Source organism: Cebus imitator, unplaced genomic scaffold (genome assembly GCF_001604975.1).
Source record: "Cebus imitator isolate Cc_AM_T3 unplaced genomic scaffold, Cebus_imitator-1.0 Scaffold24, whole genome shotgun sequence".
Lineage (NCBI taxonomy): Eukaryota > Metazoa > Chordata > Mammalia > Primates > Cebidae > Cebus > Cebus imitator.
Genome location: NW_016107339.1, coordinates 11,205,068 through 11,225,437, shown reverse-complemented (window position 1 = coordinate 11,225,437; position 20,370 = coordinate 11,205,068). Strand labels below are relative to the sequence as shown.

Sequence of the window (20,370 nt, the reverse complement as noted above, 5' to 3'; positions counted from 1 at the left end):
AGACAGAGTCTCGCTCTGTCACCCAGGCTGGCGTACAGTGGTGCGATCTCAGCTCACTGCAACCTCCGCCTCCCAGGTTCAAGCGATTCTCTTGCCTCAGTCTCTCAAGTAGCTGGGATTACAGGTGCCCACCACCATGCCCGGTTAATTTTTGTATTTTTAGTAGAGAAAGAATTTCACCATGTTGTCCAGGCTGGTCTTGAACTCCTCACCTCATGATCCACCTGCCTCGGCCCCCAAAAGTGCTGGCATTAATGGGTGTGAGCCACCGCACCCAGCCCCAGTCTTCCTGTTTTAAGAAAATTAATTAACTTAGGAAGATAAGCTGAGCAGAAAGCAAGGTGGGTACTGCAGTAGCCCCTGCCCCTTCTCCTTGAGCCAGTACCTCCTGCCCTCCCAGGATGCCCAGGGCCAAGCCTTGCTGTGCTCCCTCCTTCCGCCTGGGCCTCCACAACTCCATCTTCTCCTGCCCCTTCAGGCAAAGCCCAGTGACAGTTACTGGCAGGAAGGAGAAAGCATTCAAATGGCTTAGGCTGATGGAAAGTGACGCTAATTACAGCCACCATGGTAGGCGCTTCTCGTGTGCCTCACCGAGAAAGGGCACCCAGCAACGATCTCAGGCGACTCTACAAACCCAGCCCCTTACTGAGCTCCAGCCCACCAGGCTGGCTTCTCCCAGAGTCAGGCTGGCCCTTGGCACAGTGCCCAGGCTGTGTATCCAGGGGCCTGGGCCCACATCCTGACCCTGTTTCTCCCTTATGGAGGCTTCGGCATTTCCGAACCCACTCACCTCTAAGAATTGGATTCTGTACAGTTAAAAAGAAAGAAACAGTGTCCCTTCCCCAAGAGGTGAAGAAGAGGTGGCCAGGAGTGAATCCTGGGAGGAGCATTTGTGCGCAACACTGAGAGACGTGATTATTCGGGAGGAAGGCAGCACTGGCTCTCAGCTCAGAAGAGGCTGTGCCCCCGCCGGCCTGTAGCATCTGCCCGCACCCCCACGCTTCACTTTTATCTTCAGCAGACTCCACCTGCCCCAGCAGGAAAAGCCTAGGAAGACAACTGGGGTTGGTCAGATGGGGCCTGAGCAGTCCCTTTGCCGGGCACTAGTACTGTGGCCTTGGATAAGTCCAGTCTGCTCTCCAAGCCTGTTTCTTTCTGTGTAAGGTGAGCTGCTCCTATCTGAAAGGTTTGTTGGGCGAATTTTTGCAGGTGATGAGTATGAAGCCCCCAGCACAGTGCTGGACCGTGGTCAGGACTCAGTATTGCTGGCCTGTATCTTCACGGTGAGCCCAGGACAGGCCACACGTCAGCTCCTCACAAAGCCCGGCAGAGGGTGCCCAGGGAATTCTTGTCATGCCCAGAGCTCAGTGACCCAGGGAACCACTTCTTGCTGCCCCTTTCCCTTGAGTTCTCGAAAGCAGGCCATGGCCATGATCACAGGCTGAGGAGCCAGGCCGCCAGGGGCCATCCTGGCTCTGCCTCCTCCATGGGGGCACTTTCTCCTTTGCAAAGCTGGGAGCAGTCGGACACCTGCCGGCAATGTGAAGTCTGTGAGGGAGTCAGGACAGGGAGAGGCCCAGGTCGCAGGCGAAGATCAGTGCCCTGTCCCGACTCAGCTGCCGGGAACCCTCCTGTCCCCTCTTCCTCGGGGACTGGACCTAAAGCAGGCCAGGCTGGAAGACCAGCTGTGTGTTTCAGATGTCACTCGGAGTTGTGAAGCTTTTCTTAAAGCTGAGACAATCCCCGTTAGTGCACTGAACTGTTTTACTGTATTCGCTTCCTGATTATAGAAGCGTCCCGCCATGTAGTAAGCACTCAGCAATTGTTGGTGTGGCAGCAGGTACAGCAGAAAGTCTCTCCCCATGACCCTTCTCATGAAGAGGTTTCTAAAAGCCAGTGGTCCCCTTCTCCCTGAGTAAAGAGGGTGTGGGAACTTCCAGAAGCGTTTCTTGCCCTTTGAGGATTTGTGGCACTGGGTGGTCACGGCACAAGCTCATTCCCATTGCGGAGATGTGGCTGCTTCAGGAACTGAAGGACCCCGCACTGCGCGCAGAATGGGCTCTGGCAACGGTTTGCTTTGCTTTTCTGTCATTTCCTTAATTTTTGTTGTGTTTCCATTCATCTCTTTCCCTCAAAGCTGCACACAGCCCGCACTTCTGTTGACTGACGTCTGGTTAGCAAGGGGCCGGTCTCCAGTGGATCTGGCTTCCTGGCTGTCAGCCTTCAGGTGCCCTGAAAGCTGGTGAAGGTGTTGGAGTCAATGCTGGGATGAGCAGGCGTTCAGAACTTTACTGCAGTGCTGCAGTCACTCTTGGACATTCACATCCTCTTGGAGGTTTGAGGCAGGCTCAGCTCAGCTCTTCGCTTTGGTATCCTCATCATCAGGTAGAAAGTCTGGGCTGGATCCAGGCATGGTGGTGGACACCTGTAATTCCAACACTTTGGGAGGTCAAGGCAGGAGGATTACTTGAGCTCAGGAGTTCAGGACCAGCTTGGGCAACATAGTAAGACCCCCATCTCTAAAAAAATAAAAAATAGCCGAACATGGTGGTGCATGCCTATGGTCCCAGCTACTTAAGAGGCTGAGGCAGGAGGATCACTGGAGCCCAGGAGGTTAAGGTTGCAGTGAGCCATCATCATACCACTGCACTCTACTTAAAAAAAAAAAAAAATCTGGGAAGGCAGCTGCCTCTCTCTGCCTTTCCACAACAGCAGATGTTAGATTTGGTCCCAGAGCAACTGTGGCAACTGTGTGGTGACTCTCAGATTTGGGGATGACTCGGCTGGCCTCAGACCTGGAGTGGTGCCAGCATGGGGTGTGCTCTGCAGCCGGAGCAGAATGGGGGCTTCCAGCCTGGCTTCAGGGCTCTCATCACCTGGGCTTGCTGGAGCTTAAGGCTGGCAGTGTCCTCTGTGGGACAGAGTTTATGTCACCAAACACAGGCTCTGGGGAGACTCCCATGGTCAGCAGTCACCACACGGAGTGGGGGCCAGCAGGTCAGCAGGGGTCTGCATGAACTGGCCCAAGTCACTTAGCTTTTCCAAGTGTAAAGTAGTGCCCACCACAACAGAGTGAAAGTCCAGAGAGGCCAAGAAATACACAGGAATTTCGGATACCATCAAGGCCATTCCAGACTGGGGAAAAAGATCACTCACCAAGAAATGGACAGCCTGCTGCCAGGAAAAAAGTAAGGCTGGATCTTGACTTTACACCTTACATCAAAAGAATTTCCAGATGGGGGCTGGGTGCGGGGGCCCATGCCTGTAATCCCAGCACTTTGGGAGGCCGAGGCAGGCAAATCACGAGGTCGGGAGATGGAGACCATCCTGGCTAACAGGGTGAAACCCCGTCTCTACTAAAAATGCAAAAACTTAGCCAGGTGTAGTGGCATGTGCCTGTAGTCCCAGCTACTTGGGAGGCTGAGGCGGGAGAATTGCTCAAACCTGGGAGGCAGAGGTTGCAGTGAGCTGAGAGCTTGCCACTGCACTCCAGCCTGGGTGACAGAGCAAGACTCCGTTTCCAAAAAAAAAACGAATTTCCAGATGGATTACAGATTTAGCTGTAAAAAAGGAAACTGTTAAATTATAGGAAAAAATATATATAAAAGAATGTAAAACATAATCTTGGAAAGGCAAGATCTTTTTAAGCCCTGACAGAGCGGAGAAGCTCTACAAGAAAAGTTGGGTACAAAAAATAAATTTCTCATGAGCAAATCCAGCATAAAAGCCAAAAGATAAACAGCAAACTAGAAAACAATTATCTAACTCATTTCTTAGATAAAAGGTTAACTTATCTGTTGTATGTACACACACACACACACACACACACACACACACACACACTTGCACACACACACAGGTTGTTTTGTTTGGTGACAGGGTCTCACTCTGTCGCCCAGGCTGGAGTGAAGTGGTGCAACTGCAGCTCACTGTAGCCTTGACCTTTTGGGCCCAAGTGATCCTCCCACCTCAGCCTCCGAGTAGCTGAGACCACAGGTACACACCACCATTCCTGGCTAATCTTTTGATTTTTGTAGAAACAGAGTCTCACTACGCTGGTCTCAAATTCCTGGGCTCAAGTGCTCCTCCCACCTTACCTTGGACTCCGAAAGTGTTGGGGTTACAGGCGTGCACCATCGCACTGGGCCAGATTTCTTACTATGTAAAGAATTCCTACATATCTATGCAGAAAAGACTGACAACCTCATAGAAAAACTGTCCAAGTCTATAAGCAAGTTAACTCCTGGAAAAGGAGCTCTGGGTGTCCCAAGTGTGCGGCAGCAGAGCCATGTGGACAAGCACGTTGGGCTGAATCTGGCTCCAGATGCACTTACCATGTGACCTCGGCAAGTCACCAGAGCTCTGTGGGCCTTAGCTTCCTCAGCTGTAGGGTGGGAATAACAGTCATCCCTATGACTAAATGGCTTGGGCAGGTCCAGTATGGAGTAGGGGAGGGAGTGCTTTGGAAATGCTGGATAGACAAAACGTGGAAAGACGCTCAGCCTCACCTCTGGATGAGTGATCCTACTCTGATAAGAAATGTGCAAATAGAAACTGCAGTGATAGACTCTTGCCCCATTGTGTTGCTGACGGTGTGGGGGATCTAGCAGTGGCTTCACTAAGAGGAGCAGAAAGAGCCGTCACTGTCAAATGCACACACCCTTCAAGCCAGCAGAAGCCCTTCCTCCTAACAGGCCTAGACATGCCACACACGGGGGCGGGTATTCATGCAGCCCCGTGTGCAGTAGCTGAAGTTGAAACAAATGTCCTTCAACGGGGAACTGGCTGAATAAATGATAGCATATGCCTAACCTAGATGATGCAGCTTGTCCAAAGGAGGCTGGCCCACGTGCACTGCTGCGGAACAGCCTCCTGTGTGTTTTCAGTGATAAGAACAGGCACCGAGTGTGTGCGAGAGAATGGCGTTTGTGTGAAAATGCAGTGTGCAGGCTTGTGCCCGTCTGTGCCCAGCCAGGCTCTGGGAACACCCAGGAAGTGGCAGCATCTACAACTGTGAGGGGCCCCACAGCTGAGGGATGGGCGGGACCTGTGAATTTTGTATCATAGGCCATACATAGTGTGTATTTTAAGATTGAATCTGCTCACACTATCTTGTGACTACTATGAGTAATTAGAGACATCCTCGCAGGGGCCAGGAGCATGGAGGAGAGTCAGGCTGCCTGGCTCCACCACTAGATATGTGGTGTTAAGAAATGTCTGACCTCTGTGTGCCTCAGTTTCCTCGTCTGTTAAAACAGATGAACAGGATTAACAGAGACCCTCACATGCAGGTCGTGAGCATAGAATGGGACGCGCCAGGTAAAAGTTCTCGGCTCTGCCACGTAGCAAGAAAGCAGGAGTGCCAGCCTCCAGCCTCACATCCGCTTGCCCCTCTTAGTGCTGTGGTGGGCGCTCCCTGCGCCTCTCCACCCTCAGCTGCTCCATTGAGGCCAGTGGAGGTTGCAGGGAGCAGTACAAACTGGGCTCAGCTCTGACCCACCTTCTCTCTGGGACAAGGACACTCTTCTCTGACAGTCTCCCCCTTGAAGGCTCCTCTCCTCCTTGGGGTGAGACTGGCTCCTTGGGTACCCACCTCTGTCACCCGCTGCCCTCCTGAGGTGGTTGTTGTAGCCTCAGAATTATAAAATCCTGCCTACGAGGAACCTTGAGATGAGCCCACCAGAACCTGCTCCACAGAAAAATACACACACACTCAGGAGCCTGGGGCTCGAGGTGGGGCCTGGGTAGGCAGCGCCCCCACCCTTGTGTGCCCTGGCCAGCCTCAGCACTCTATATATTCTGTGCATATTCTGGAGTCCCCAGGTCCCCTGGGAGCTGCCTGGGTGGCCGTGGGCCATCTGGGCAGATTTGTCCCCACGCCCTCTTGGTACCTGCAGTGAAGGAGAATTTGGTGCGGGGCCCTGAAAGGCCCACCTGACCCCCTGAGGGCCACCATCCATCCATCCAAGAGGGGCCCTGAAGTCCACCTTTCTGCTCTCAGGGGTCTAACGTGATGGAAGAGCAGGACCTGCGGGACATTGGCATCAGCGACCCACAGCACCGGCGGAAGCTGCTCCAGGCCGCACGCTCCCTGCCCAAGGTGACCGTCGCCAGCCCCGTAGCCTCAGCCGTGTGGAGCCAGGGCCACCTCCCTAGCACCACCTGTACCAAGAGCGGGAGGAGCAGGGCTCGGCAAACGCACACCACGTGGGGCCTCCACCCCTCACCCTGGGAGCTCCTGAGGGGCCACACAAACCTGTTTGCTTCCTCAGTCCGCCCCAGGCCCTTGGAGAGCCAGGAGAGCCCTCGGGCAGGGAGCGGCTCCTCGGGTCATGAGGAGGTTGGTGGTCTGCCCTGCTTGGGAGCCTGCTACCCACTGCCTTGGCCTTTCACCCAGAGCCCCCTTCAGGGTCTCTCCTGGCTCCCTGGAGCCCAGACCAGCTCACACTGGGCTGCTCCCCAGGTGGGCTTGAGGGAGGTACCATCTTCCCTGGGGAGCCGGGAGCTAGTGGGCCCGAGCCTCTCCCCTGCACCTGTGCTGGTGCTCAGTCCAGTGGCCCCGTCCCTTCTACCTGCCCAGAGTTTGGGAGGTGCCTGCTCCGTGGGCACACACAATTTTTGTCCCGCCAGCCCATGACCTCAGCAGAGCTCAGGGCGGAGGCGTTCTGCAGACCCTCCTCCCCACCTCCGCTCACCTGCTAGGGTCATCTTCCCACGCTGTCAGAGCTCCAGTGGCTACTGCCTTCCCCGTGGGGAAGCGGAGACCAGCCAGTGATAGGGAGGGCTGTACAAGGAGAGGCACTCAGATGTGCTGAGGACCCCAGGCACGCAGGGCCCTCTTGGCCACAGTCTGTGTGAGCTGGCCTGGGTCCATGGCGCTTGGGTCCCTCTCCTGTGACTGCTGAGATGTCAGTTTCACCTCCCTCCTGGCCCTGTAGGTGAAAGCTTTGGGCTATGACGGGAACAGCCCCCCTTCGGTGCCCTCCTGGCTGGACTCCCTGGGGCTGCAGGACTACGTCCATTCCTTCCTGTCAAGTGGTTACAGCTCCATTGACACCGTGAAGAACCTCTGGGAGCTGGAGCTCGTCAACGTGAGTAGTCCCTGCATGGCCCAGCCTGGACCCTCCAGAAGCCTGAGCTTCCCTTGGGGGCAGCCTGGCCCAGCTGGTGAGCGCTGGGGGCTGGAGTGGACTGTGGGCAAGTGGGCCACCTGACCCTCCTCGCTCCTTATCACGCAGGTCCTGAAGGTCCAGCTGCTCGGCCATCGCAAGCGCATCATCGCCTCCCTCGCAGACAGGCCGTACGAAGAGCCACCGCAGAAGCCCCCCAGGTTCTCCCAGCTGAGGGTGAGTCAGGGAGGAACAGGAAGGAATGTATGTTTCTCCTCGGTATTTGCAGGAATTCCATAGAAATCTTTAGGATTCTTCAGAGACCACTGTTGTGTAGGAGAAAGCAGTTCCAACAGGAGAGGAGCTTTAGAGAAGTTCTCCACCACCCATTTCTATTTGGGGATGGCCGATCAAACACTTAAAATTGGGGGTATAGTAGGAAAACAGCTGGCTGTGCCTGGGCATTGAACTTGGCTCTGTGCCTGGGGACAGGGAGGGGCCGGGTGGCATGACACCTGAGACAGCCTGGAATTTAAAAGGCCGGGACTCACAGCCTTCTGGGCACCCCCAACATCTGAGTTCGAATTCCCAGGCTAGGGTGACGAAGACAGCCTGCATTTTAAAAACCTCACCCATGATCCGTTGCTCCTGCCAGTAATTCCTTACTGCAGAAATGGGCTAGACTCAGAGTCTGCAGCTGAGGGAGAGCTCTCCCCCAGCCCCAGGCCAAAATATGCAGCAATGGAGCAGCCACTCCCGGAGCCCTGAGCACTGGGCCTGCCCCAGCAGGGCTCACCCCATTGAACCCTCAGGGGCTTGGTGAGGTGGGTCCTATTCATCCTCCTCTGACAGATGAGAAAGTGGAGGTCCAGCCTTGCTCTGGGAACCAAACACACAACTGACATTCAAATGTAAACACTGAGGAGCCTGGTTTGTATTCTGTGGGGGACAGTGGCCTTTAGAGCTGGCAGAGCTGAATTTTTTCTCAGGAGGATGCTCTGGTCATGTGCAGAGGCCTGCAGTGGATCAGGACAGAAGATTTAATCTTTTAGAAGTGCAAAAGCAGCTTCCCTGCCCTCTCTGGGGGCACTGGTGGGCGGTGGCTGCCTGACACCCCCATGGTGTTGGCCTCTTCGTCCAGTCCCTGTTGCTTCTCCCGGTGCGGCTGCCCACACCATCCTAACCAGGGGGCCGGCTGACACCTGTAGCCAGGCACTGGGCCAAGGGTTGCAAGTTCCACCTGGATTTCTACCTCCACAGTGCCAAGATTTGCTCTCCCAGACGTCATCCCCGCTGAGCCAGAATGATTCTTGCACCGGGCGGTCGGCAGACCTGCTGCTACCTCCAGGGGACACAGGCAGAAGGCGTCATGACAGTCTCCATGACCCTGCGGCACCCTCCCGAGCAGAGCGCTTCAGGATCCAGGTGGGCATGGGGTGGGGGGCAGGTGGGGGGAGCTGCGGCCAGGGTCCGCTTCATCCCTCTGGGCAGGACAGGGCCTCGCAGAACCACCTGCTGCCCCATACCTGAGCACAGTTGGGCTGGCATCAAGGTCAGGAGCACCAGCCTGCTCTGCTTGCCCCCACCCCGCTGCCTTGTGTAAGGCCCACCCTGCCCCCATGGCGCCGAGCTCTGGTGCAAAACTCACTTCAGCTGTTGGCTGCCAGGGCCACTCCTACGGCCTGCATGGCTTGCATTTCCCTCCCTTAGCTTCAGATCCCCCGTCCTCTGTAGCGTCCTGTGTCCTGCACTGCAGGCCCCTGCTGGCCCCAGAGCCCTCCACTCTCTCCTGGCCTCTCTGAGCGCCTTCTTGGCCCCTTCCTTCCCTGCTTGCCCAAGCTGTTCCCAGAACTGCTTTGTCTGCGGCCTCACCTCCACAGCGTTGTCTTCCTCCTGCCCAGCAAAACCACAGCCAGATCAGACTGTTCTTCCCGTTCTCTGCCTGCAGCCCCGTGGGGGGCACCGCTGGAGACGCCACCTCCGCTCCCGGTGCCTGCCCTAGCCCTGGCCGAGATGGGCCCATCCCACCTTCCTGGCTCACCCTCTCAGGGCATCGTTTCCAGGGGGCCTGGATGTACTCAAGACCTTCCTGTCCTGCCTCCCGCCTTGTACAGACCCTGGGTTTGTCCTTGTCTTCTTGGCCTGTCAGACAGAGGATTGGCAGGTGTCCGTCAGGTCCCTCCGTGGGAACTTCAGTTTCACCCCTGCCTGTTTCTCTGACTCTCACTTCTCACTTTGGCCCCGGGCACTTTCCTTCCCTTTCCACAGGCACAGCCGGGAATTTTAAAGGATTTTAAAACACATCGTCCAGCGGTTCCAGTTGCCATTGAGAGGCTTTTTGCGCACTACTGGGAAACACTTCGTGTTTCCTGAATCTTTTCCTTCCTCTCCATTCCTTCCACCAGCACCCGGATGCCCGGATAGGGACGCATCATCTCTCACCTGGACCACAGTGGCCTCCCCCATCCCCCAGCTGCTGCCCGAGGGATCCATATGAAATGCATTCCTAGGCATGGGAGCTTCACTGGCTTCCCAGCTGTGAGGATCCCTCCCAGGCCCTGGACTGGGCCCCAAGGCATCCCAGAGTCTCGTGGCTGCTGCTCTCCCCTTTGGTCTTTGTGCAGACGGCAGCCTGTGCCCCCCGCAGGCTCTGCCATCTCCTTTCTGGTCATTTCCCATCTCCTTTGAGACTCATCTGTTCTCAGGCGGTCTGGGTCCCTGCTGCGCCTCTGCTGTCGCTTGCACCTCCCCACCCCCGCAGTATGTGTGAATTGCTGGTCTCCCCTTGCCCCCTCCACTTGACCCTTGAACTAGCCAAGGTCACTGGCATCTTCCCCCTTGGGTGTGCTGGAGCCAGGCAGTGAGCCTGTGCATTCCTCTGGAACAAGGAGCAGGTGTCTGACTGTGTACGTTCTGCAGGAGGAACACCGCGAGGCCAAGCTGACCCTGCGGCCCCCCAGCCTGGCAGCCCCCTACGCCCCAGTGCAGAGTTGGCAACACCAGCCAGAGAAACTCATCTTCGAGTCCTGCGGTTATGAAGCCAATGTGAGTTGCTCCTGCCCTCCGCCCTCCCAGGAGGGCCAGCCTCCCTGCTCCCTGCCCCTTCTCAGCCAGGCACCTGCACCTGCGGCCCTGAGTCCCAGCCGAGACTCCACAAAGCCAGGCCTAGGTCGAGCACTGTTCTCCACTCTTCAGCCACTCTTGGCAGCTAAGGGGGAGGGGTGGAGGCATCTGGTCCTTTAGCCAGAGAGTTGAATGGAGGGCCTTTCCAGCTGGGGCAGGAGAGGGGTTGGGAGGGGTAACCACTTGATTGTGGGACAGTCCCAAATTGGTTGGGTCACCCCTGCATAGAAACGCAGGACTTCCTAAGCCTAGCCACTGCTCGCCCCCACAGTACCTGGGCTCCATGCTGATCAAAGATCTTCGAGGGACAGAATCCACACAGGATGCCTGTGCCAAGATGCGGGTAGGGTGCCTATGTGGGGTGGGCAAGAGGTTGTGTGGGGTGGGAGGGTGTCTTTGCGGAGTGGGAGTGTCTGTGCAGGGTGGGGCGTTGCCTGTGTGGGCTGGGGTGGTGTCAGCGGGGTAGGGGGTACCTGTGTAGGGTGAGGCGTTGTCTGCAGGGTGGAGGGTGACTATGCAGGGTGGGGAGTGCCTGTGTGGGGCGAGGGGTACCTGCACAGGGCCGGGTGTGCCTGTGCTGGGTCAGGGGGCATCTGCGGGCAGGGGGCTGTCTGTGTGGGCTGAAGGGTGCCGTGGGACTGGCCAGGACAGAAGGTAGCAATGGGGGTAGCAGCTGCAGTTGGCTACGCCCTGCCATGCTACGTAAGGACGGGAGGGAAGCTGGGACCTATGGAATCCCAGGAGGCTTAGCCCTGAGAAGGGGCATTGATAGGGCCCCCTCTTGTTTCCTGTAGAAATCCACCGAACACATGAAGAAGATCCCCACCATTATCCTGTCCATCACATACAAAGGTGTCAAGTTCATCGATGCCTCCAACAAGGTGTGCTGCTTACAGGGACTCTTGGCAGGAGTGGGACCCGTGTCCCCATTAGAGCCACAGGGCTCCAGGGCAAGCAACCCAGCTGCCTTCTCTCATCCCTTATCTCTCTAGAGGGTCCCCAGCCCTCTTTTATTACTTCCTACTTCACCACCTCGCCAAGAGGCATGTTTCTCATCTGCTGGCCTGGGTGCCTGCTGTCAGCCCCGTCCCCCCCACCCTAGTGATAACGGCTCTTAGCCTCTCCACCTGGGCTCTGCTGGTCACGCTCCTGCTCACAGGTCTTCACAGGTCCGATTCCGTCTGTGAGCAAAGGACTCCCCCTGTGCACCACTGTGTGGAATCCCACCTTCTTGACACCCTTCCCACTTTGCCCCCACCCTGGGAGGTGGGAGAGGCTGGGGAGAGCTCGTGGTTGGGTGTGAACATTTTACTGTCTTAGTTGCTGTGGTCAAGGGTGGAGACCCCAAACCGAAATTGTGCAAGGTTAGACACCATCCCCCACCCCCACCAGAAAACAAAATGAGAAGAGGGAGTTTGGCCGACACTGCAGGCTGGGAGGGAAAACAGTGACAATGGCAAAAGGCTGGGGCGGGGGGTGCCAGATGCATGTGAGCCTGAGAATTCCAGAACACGGCTTTCCCCAACAGAACGTCATCGCAGAGCACGAGATCCGGAACATTTCCTGTGCCGCCCAGGACCCAGAGGACCTCTGTACCTTCGCCTACATCACCAAGGACCTGCAGACCAGCCACCACTATTGCCATGTGTTCAGCACAGTGGATGTGGTGAGTGGGGTCCTGGGGACAGGCAGGGTGGGCTTGGGTGGCAGCCCTGCGACGTCCAGCCCCATCGCAGGGTACAGATGTGGCGCCGTCCTGGCCCTGGCCGGTGCCTGGCAAATGTTTGGTTTATGAGTGGAGTACTAGGGACGGTGGTTTCCAGCATTTTTTTTTTTAAGAGGTGGAGTCTCCCTGTCTTGCCCAGCTGGCCTTGAACTCCTGGGCTCAGGCAAGTTACCCACCTCAGCCTCCCATGTAACTGGATTGTAGGTGGGAGCCACTGTGCCTGGCTTTCCAGCTTTTAGGCGAGTGTTTCTTAGGTCAGACGAGGCCTTTGTCTCCCCTGGCTCCCTGCCCTCGCCCTTCAACCTCTGGCTGGGCCGCCTCCCAGAAACGCCCTCTACTCCCCTCTTAGGGGCAGCAGTGCCCTCTTTGGCAGTAGATTTTCTTCCCTCAAATTCTTGCTGAGGCTCAGCTCTGGGTGCTGCTGGGCTGAGGAGAGTTCATCCTCACACAGCTGCCCACAGGGAGCAGACTGGAAATGACAGCCCACTTGGCAGGGGTTCCCTCTAACCTGCGACAAAGCCTGGGAGTGGCCCCAGGCTACCGCCTCACTCCAGGAGTAAGTCAGAGGGGTCAGGTCCCTGCCGCCCTCAGGGACAGCAGCTAGTTCCAGAATCTCTGTGGCTCCTGGAACACAGGCAGCTCTGAGCATTCCCACACCCCCGGGACCTCATCCACCCCAGCACCTCTGCTTGCTCTGTGCCAGTGAAGGTTAGAAGGCTCCAGGCTGTGTGAGCTTGGAAACATCACGTCTCATCTGTCTGGAGGGGAATATAATGTGACCCACCTCAGGGGCCGCTGTGAGATGGAGGAGGTGGTCCACACAGCACACAGAGAATGCCGTTCACCTGTCGCTGACTTTCCCACATGTACTCAGCTCTGCTGTAACGCCACATATCTTCTCCTAAAAATTGCTATGCTGGGTAAAATCACACAATAAAAACCACAGGGTTTATGGGGAAGTGGCGTTAGGGACACAGCACTCACAAACTTTGTCGGTGACACATTAAAAGCACCAGCACCACTTATTCATATTAATGGTTAAGAAATACTCAACTACTGCCACAGGCATGTCCCCTGCCTGGGCTTGCAGGGGTGTACACCTGCCCTCCCCGAAGCCCAGCTCCTGGCCACATCCTGTGTAGAGGAGGGAGGACCACTGGGATCTAGGAAGAATAAGAGGAGGGAAAGGGAAGGAAACAGGGAGGAGCGCTCCCAGGTGGACTTAGAGGGGCACACAGGGTCCCTTCGAGGAAGGGCGTATCCAGTGTGAAGCTATCGGACCGGGTGTGGTGGGGGCTTGGTTCAGCTGGCAGCAGTTTTTGCATTTGCCTAGTGTTTCTATCAGATGAAATCTTCCAGAAGGAAATGGTGTGTTATGATCAAATTGTGTCTTTTCGAAACCAGTGTTCTCTTCTTACCCCAGATGCCACCTGTGTGCTCAGGGTGAGGGCGAGGACAGGGCAGGAGTGGGTGAATCAGCTCCCGAACCAGGCGCTTAAGTGGTGATCTGCTTCCTCCCAGAACCTGACCTACGAGATCATCCTGACGCTGGGGCAGGCCTTTGAGGTGGCCTACCAGTTGGCCCTGCAGGCCCAGAAGTCCAGGCCAATGGGCGCCTCTGCAGCTGAGATGATTGAAACAAAATCTTCCAAACCGGTGCCTAAGCCTCGGGTCGGCATGAGGAAATCCGCAGTACGTGGGTCCCCCACTAGCCAAGACCGCCCCCCCTGGCCCCAGGGATTCAAAGGCTTGGGGTGGCCAGCACGACAAGGGTCTTCTGGCACTTTCAGAAAGCTAGCCCCCCAGGAAAATGACCCTCTTAATTGCCCCCCACCCTGCTGGGTCTTGCCCTGGAAAGGCAGCAGCTCCTCTGGCCTGGGCAGGCCTCTGGCACTCCCACTCCCCTCCCTTGCTGGGCTCCCTCAAGGGCAAGGCCATCAAGGGGCTGCAGAGAGCGGCCGGCAGGCAGCCCCCAGTAACTGCGCCATCCCTGTGTCTGTGTCTGCTTTGCTCTGCACCCCAGGTGCCGCTGCCCCCCGATAGTCGCTGTTGTTACTGTCACACCTGCTCCACCCACCGTCCTTCCTACCTACCGCTGCCGTCTGTTAGTCCCGGAGTCAAGGTCTTTATGCCTCCTGCTCTCTTGTGTGTCAGTCTCCCTGAAGTGACCGTGAGCGCTCTCAGCCTCTGGTGGCCTCTCCCTCTGCCTGTGTGACATTCTTTCCCCTCTTCCTGAGATGCCCCCTGCCTGTCCTGTGTGTGCTTCAGCCCTCTCTGTTTTTCTGCTGTGTGTCCTCTCTCCAGAGGTCTGGGGTGACTATGGTGGTCTTGCCTTGGGGTGAGCTCTCTGGTCCTAGCAGAGGGACCTGAGGCTTGGCATTTCAAAGCCCCACATCCCCTTCCTGCCCAATGTGAGCAGGTTTCTGGCTTACAGCAGGAGGCCTGGGTAGGACAGGGGTCCTTTAACTGAGCAATCCCAAGAAATCCCTAAGAGAAGTTGTGCCTGGAGATGGCTCTCCCCAAGATTCTCCAGGAGGGGCCTGCTCTTTGGCTGAGGAGAATAAGGGCTGCCGCTCCCAGCACAGGGGCCACAGCCCAGCCTGGAGCGGGGTGGGAGGAGCCCTCGGGGCCTGCTGCCTCCGGCCCTGGCACAGAGCTCCCTCTGACTCTTGACCGCTTCCTTGTTCGGCAGCTGGAACCACCTGATATGGACCAAGATGCCCAATCCCATGCCAGTGTCTCCTGGGTTGTGGACCCCAAACCAGACTCTAAGCGGAGCCTCAGCACCAAGTATGAGACCACTATCTTCTAAACAACCCACTCCCTGTCTCCACTAGTCTCACTGTGCCTTTGCCATCCGATCTTTCTGCTGTCCTCAACTCTCTCCTTCCAGCTGCTGAAGCCACGGCCCCGCCTGCACTGGGACCTGCTCCTCCTGGGCAGGCAGCAGCGTAGACGCTGTACCCTCGCAGCTCTCGCACCTACCACCACTGAACACTGTGAATTCTCCCCCTTGGGCTGAGGACAGCTTGGGGGGGTGAGTTGCCTTTGAGGTGGGCACCAAGAGGGCTCCAGGGGCCTGTTGCACCCCAGAAGCCTCCACAGGCAGGCACTGTGAACCCTGACGGGCAGGGTGGTCTCCAGCAGAATCCCAGTGGCACTGATAGCTCCCCGGGGTTGGGCTGGGCTCTGTGCGGCGCCCTCCTTCTGCCTGCTGTACTGAGCCACAGCTGGGCACCGCTGCCAAGAGCTGACTGTCCTCACCTCTCCTGAAACAACCAACCACTGTGACCACCCAGTGCCAGAATCCCCAGCACTCTGCTCACAGCCGGCCTGCAGCCCCGCCCTGCTGTCCTCCACTGCTCTGAGGTGCTGGCCTCACTCTCATGGCCATGCCCTTGTGAGACCTTGAGCTCAGTGATGTGGCTTGACCAGGGACAGACTGCTTTCTGTCAGGGCCCAAGATAATGCACCAGGCCCTTGGGCCTGTGCTGACTGTCCCGCTTGGGGCTCTGGGTATCTGAACACTCACAGGCTGGCTCACACAGCAGGTGCCTCAGTCCTGATGAGCCTTCCCCTCCAAGGAGCGAGGTGGCACATGTGTGGGTGGCCCCTCGTATCTTCGCCACGGAGTCTCAAGGCCTGGAAGCCTTGGGCCTGGCACTGGAGTCTAGCTCACTGAGGAGGAAGGTCTTCCGAAGGACCAGCGAGGAGGCAGCCTGTGCCCTGCGTGCACGGCACACCTTCTTCCCTCACAGAACAGAGCCGCTGGAGGACGGGCCCACACCGAGTGGCCTCCATGTCCTCCAGGAGTTTTCTGACATGCTTCACAGTGGGGGATCGCAGATAGTCCGCGCCGTCCAGTGCACCCCTGACTGCCTTCCTCAGCCTCCTGACTCCTCCGAGAGGAGAGGCTGTCCCCTCACAGCAGCTCAGCAGCTGGGATGGTGGAGCTGAGTCTCTGAAGAGGCCCCGCGTTCTCCAGTGTGGGCAAATCAGTTTGGATGGCAGGAGACAGGAAGGAAGCGGTGCCGTAGGCAGCCGTGCACACGTAGCAGAGTCCACTAGGAAAGCCGGTCGGCCACGACAGTCAAAACCCAAGTTGATAAATGGGGTGGGTCCTGCGCACCCGCCCATCCTTGTGCCTTCCTGAGCAGACTCGCTGAGCCAGAGGTGGCTGGGGGCTGCGGGCTGTGGGTGTCTGAGCAGGCGTGGAGGGCACCTGGGGAGGCTGTGAGGGATCTTCTGTCCTGCTTTGTTTCCTTTCCATTTCCTCCACCGTCCGCAGGCCCCATTGGTTAACCCTTTCCTCCCCCCATTGTTTGCTTCTGCCAAGCTGAGCCACTGAGGAACCACACTGTGCTGCGGAAACATAGACGTGGGGGCACAGGCTCCCACCGCCGCTGCCGCCGCCTCACCTGCAGCTTTGAAGACCCAGGCCTCACCTTCGCCTGCAGGACGTCCTCTTGGCCACTTGGCCTGGGCCTCCCACCACCGCGTCTTGCAGAGTGAGCCCTGCCTTGGCTGCGGAGAAGCACTCCAGGCCGCTAGCAGATGGGACTGGCATTCCAGAGGGTCAAGAAAGTGACTTGTTCAGAACACATTGTTTTTAATTGAAAAAAAAATCTTTTTATAAAATGAACTTTTAACACTTGGCTCAAACCTCTAGGTCATACTGCCAATCTTTAGACAAATGGCCATTGGGCAGAGGACAGTCTGCACAGTCTCTGTCCTCAGGATGGGATCTGGGTGCAGGATCTGGGTGGGTCTGAAGAGAAGGTGGTGGCCTGTGGGTGAGGGGAACGGAGCAGGCTCCGGCAGAATTGAGTAGAGTGAGTCTGCTTTTCAAACCCAACCATGTCAGCTGCTGCTCTTTATGAACTGCCCAACTTCCTGTCCCCGTCAGAGGCTGGACACAGGCTTCTCGCAAGAACACAGCCTTAAAGGCACCTGGGCAAAACAAAGGTCTCTGGTCTGTTTCTGGGGTTCCTGATGGGAAGGTTCAGTGGCCAAATGAAGATAAGTGTGCAGTTTCTGGTGCTGGGAAGTCTTAGCCAGTGCCAGAGTGCCAGGCCTCTCACCTGTCAGTGACTGGAGGACTGCCCTGGGCTGGCCGGCCACAGGCTGGCGGGTGCCGTACTGCCTGTAGTGCATCAAAGAACAGGAAAAGCAGCTTTGTTTGGGGCATTAATATTTGGGGTAGGTCAGCTAAGGTTGCTACTTCCCAATTTGTGATTTGTCTAATCAGCCTGTGTGACTGGGGCACATTCTGATTCTCTGAATTATTGGTTTGACAGTTACATGCTCGGCTGCTGGGCTCATCCCTGACCCCCGGTGTGGAAATGGCTATATAAGGTGACAGTGCATTTATGCTCCCCAGCATGGCCTCTGGGGCAGGCTGGCATCCTGATGCGCCACTGCTGCTTAAGCTTTCCCACTGGCTTGCTTTGCTTTTAAAAGTAACTTGGGTTGCATTCTTCCTTCTGGACTAGAGTAGAAACGCAGGGGAAAGCCCTGTGGGGTTGAGAGGCAAAGCTGACTCGGTTGCATGCCCAGTTCCTCCCATGGGCACTTTAGCAGGCTCCGAGCTTTCCTGGCATGGGTCATTCTGGTCCCAGGAGGAATAGTCCAGGCTTCAGCAACACTCCTCTTTCCCAGCAAAGGCTGTGAATTTAAATTCTTTGTTGCTGTGTATGTGCAGGCATTGCTCTTGGGCACATTCTCAACCCGTGTGGTTGGCCAGAAGTGGGGCTGTGTCTCTGGCTGGCTTGAAGCCGGGCCTTGTGAGTTTCTGTCTGCTGAGCACTCAACAGAGTGGGGCCTGGGACCCAGCTCCCTCTGCAGCAGAGGCAGACCCTCCTCCACTTCTCGGTACTAAATGAAGACCTCAACACCTTGCAATTTTACTTCATTTCCTGCTCCTTTCAGGGGCTGTGAGGATTCCCATGAGCTCATGCCGTACAGTACTCGGCCCCAACTTTCTTCCAGGGGTTGACCAGGAACCCTAAACCATCCGGAGTAGACTGTGCTGCTGCTGTGCGTGTGGTGGCTCCCATCTCTTCCTCCTGAGGGGCCAGGCCACGTCTAAGTGGGCCTCTGTCAGGGGTGGTAGGTCCGAAAGAAACTGCAGACACTACGATGCACTCCTCAAGCTGTCTTTTGTGCTTAGATCATCCATAGGTGTTTCTTCCGCTTGAAGCTGCTATATCTTTATTTATTCAGGGTATTTTCATATTGGAAGCCTTGGCTAGTCTGCTCTGGCTCTGGGTTTTGTTTAGAGATTGGTTTATTTCTGAACATTCAAGAAAGGAAAATGACTGGGTCCTCCCTCCTTCCCTTCTTCCCACCCTCCCTCCCTCCCTTCCTCCCTTCCTTCCCTTTCCTCCCTTCCTTTCCTTCCTTCCCTTTCCTCCCTTCCTTTCCTTCCTTCCTTCCTTCTCCTCTGGGGCCGGTAGTCTCCCTTTCTTAGAAAGGTTATTGTAACTTTAAGGACAGGCTTCAAGTGGGAAGGTCCCTGCTTTTGCACTTCTCCCAGTGCAGGTCACACGAGGGGCAGACCCTGTCACTGCATTTCTGAACTGTGAAGGAGCCCATTCAGGTGGGAGACTTCAGATGGGCTCTGACAGTACCTGTCCCGGCCACAGGCTCCTTGTCCACCTCTTCTCCCTTGTCCACCAGCTCCTCCTCGCATAGGACCTTCCCAACAGGCTCTGCGTGTGCAGTGCTCCGCGTCCCTCCTGGGCCCTCCGGCGACAGACACTAGTGGGAGTTCCAGAGGCGCTGGGGTTTGAGCAGGCAGCAGGCAGCGCTGCAGTCATCGAGACGTTAGAAAACCAGTCTGAACGTGGTCTGTCTTTGAATGCCCAGGCCGGCAGAAAGCAGCTCACAAGTGTTGTTGCTCATGGCGCGGCAATGGACTGAGTTGTAATAAAAATGTTTGTTATTTAATCTTTGCCTCTGTATTTTGATACTTGAATGACTTCCCCTTTTGTTTTACTGTACATATAATTGTTAATCTGTCTGATTTTGTCTGAATTATAAACATTTTGAGGTACCAAACATAACCAATCTGTGCAACAACATAGACTGACCTCACTACCCACAAGAGAGTGTAAATATTCCCGGGCTTCCAGCTTTGGTTTTGTTATTTTCATAACTGTACAACTTAGAACAGACTGAATTAATAAATGAGAAGCGACATGAACCCAGCCTTATTCTTCTGAGTCTTTGAATTGGAAAGCGTCTTGACTGTTTTCTGGCAGAGGCGCGGGCACAGGCAAGACGCAGGCTGAGGGTCGGTGATTCGCCTCCTGCGCTGTTGGGCTGAGATGACAGCTTGGCCGTTCGGCTTTGTGTCTCGCGCTCTCTGACAGTTACAGATGCCCTGTGAGGTGCAGGAGCCCACGATTCACCTTCCCTCCTGAAGAACGTCGTGCCGTGAACACCACGCCAGGGCCTGTTCTATTACTGCTGCAGAGGCATCTCTCCTGCATCCGGGCTGGGCTTGTCCACCCACAGACATAAATTGAATGTCTGCCTCCCAGGCAGCCTGGGGGATCCAGAGCTGTGAAAGAAAGTGGTCTCCCGGAACTTGCTTGGATTGCGGAGGTTAAGTTTTAGACATAAACACTAGCTACCAGCCCGAAGCCATGCTGTGGTAAGGATGCAGAGGCAAAGTGTACCCAGAGGGCTGGTGGCAGGGAGAGGATGGAGGGGGCGCTGAGCTGTACTGAAAGGCGAGAATTTGGGAAGGAACAAGCAGTCCTGCAGCCCCTTCATTGATGGGATACCTGTGTTCCTGCTCTGCTCACTTTCCAGACAATTGTCTCATTAGCCCCACTCTATTATCACCTCTATTCATACAGTAGGGCCCAGGGCCCGCGGAGGGACCTGAGCCCCATCTGGTCCAGTGGCTCCAGCTGCCAGAGCCCCTGTGCCTAGACCTGCTTCAACCCTGGCTGCCCAGCACTGAATGCTTTTATACCTGAATTTCTGTGGAGTCTTCCATTTCTTAAAAGGGCCGTAAAGAAAATCACTTACCTAGTTCAGTACCCAGTATTATTTGTAAAGAAAACAAGGTGCAGACATGGGGAATGATTTTCTCCTAGCCAGCCTACCAGTGAATGGCAGAGAGGGAGCCAAATCCCAGTTTGTTACTCCCAATTAGGGCTTTGTAGGCCATACTGCATTGGGTTGGAAAAGTCCACTGAGGCCCAGTGGGGGAGGGCCTCACATTCCAGACTGAGGGGGTTCTTCATCCCTACATCCCTTGGCTCCCTGGCTATGGCACTCTTTCCTTAGCAGAAGAAACTTGACAGCCAGAAGAGAGGCTGGGTCACAACTAGCATCAGCAGGGCACCAGGACACATCGCCGCTATCATTTCTTCTGGTGCCACCTTACACGTTCTGCTT

General features: G+C 56.2%; 1 protein-coding gene across 8 annotated transcripts in view; it reads left to right on the top strand.

The window, feature by feature from the left end:
• ANKS1A (ankyrin repeat and sterile alpha motif domain containing 1A) overlaps positions 1–19,172 on the top strand; it is a 189,545-nt gene extending 170,373 nt beyond the window's left edge. For 6 of the 8 annotated variants that reach the window (XM_017522271.2, XM_017522269.2, XM_037736401.1 and 3 more), the window contains 10 exons: positions 6,002–6,100; positions 6,939–7,091; positions 7,239–7,346; positions 8,370–8,534; positions 10,029–10,154; positions 10,504–10,575; positions 11,027–11,113; positions 11,761–11,898; positions 13,480–13,650; positions 14,651–19,172. In XM_017522271.2, the coding sequence (XP_017377760.1) occupies positions 6,002–6,100; positions 6,939–7,091; positions 7,239–7,346; positions 8,370–8,534; positions 10,029–10,154; positions 10,504–10,575; positions 11,027–11,113; positions 11,761–11,898; positions 13,480–13,650; positions 14,651–14,770 (1,239 nt within the window). In that variant the 3' untranslated portion in view covers positions 14,771–19,172. The remainder of the gene's footprint in view (positions 1–6,001; positions 6,101–6,938; positions 7,092–7,238; positions 7,347–8,369; positions 8,535–10,028; positions 10,155–10,503; positions 10,576–11,026; positions 11,114–11,760; positions 11,899–13,479; positions 13,651–14,650) is intronic. The other 2 variants (XM_017522270.2, XM_017522272.2) reach the window with 2 other exon arrangements.
• Positions 19,173–20,370: the final 1,198 nt, after the last annotated feature.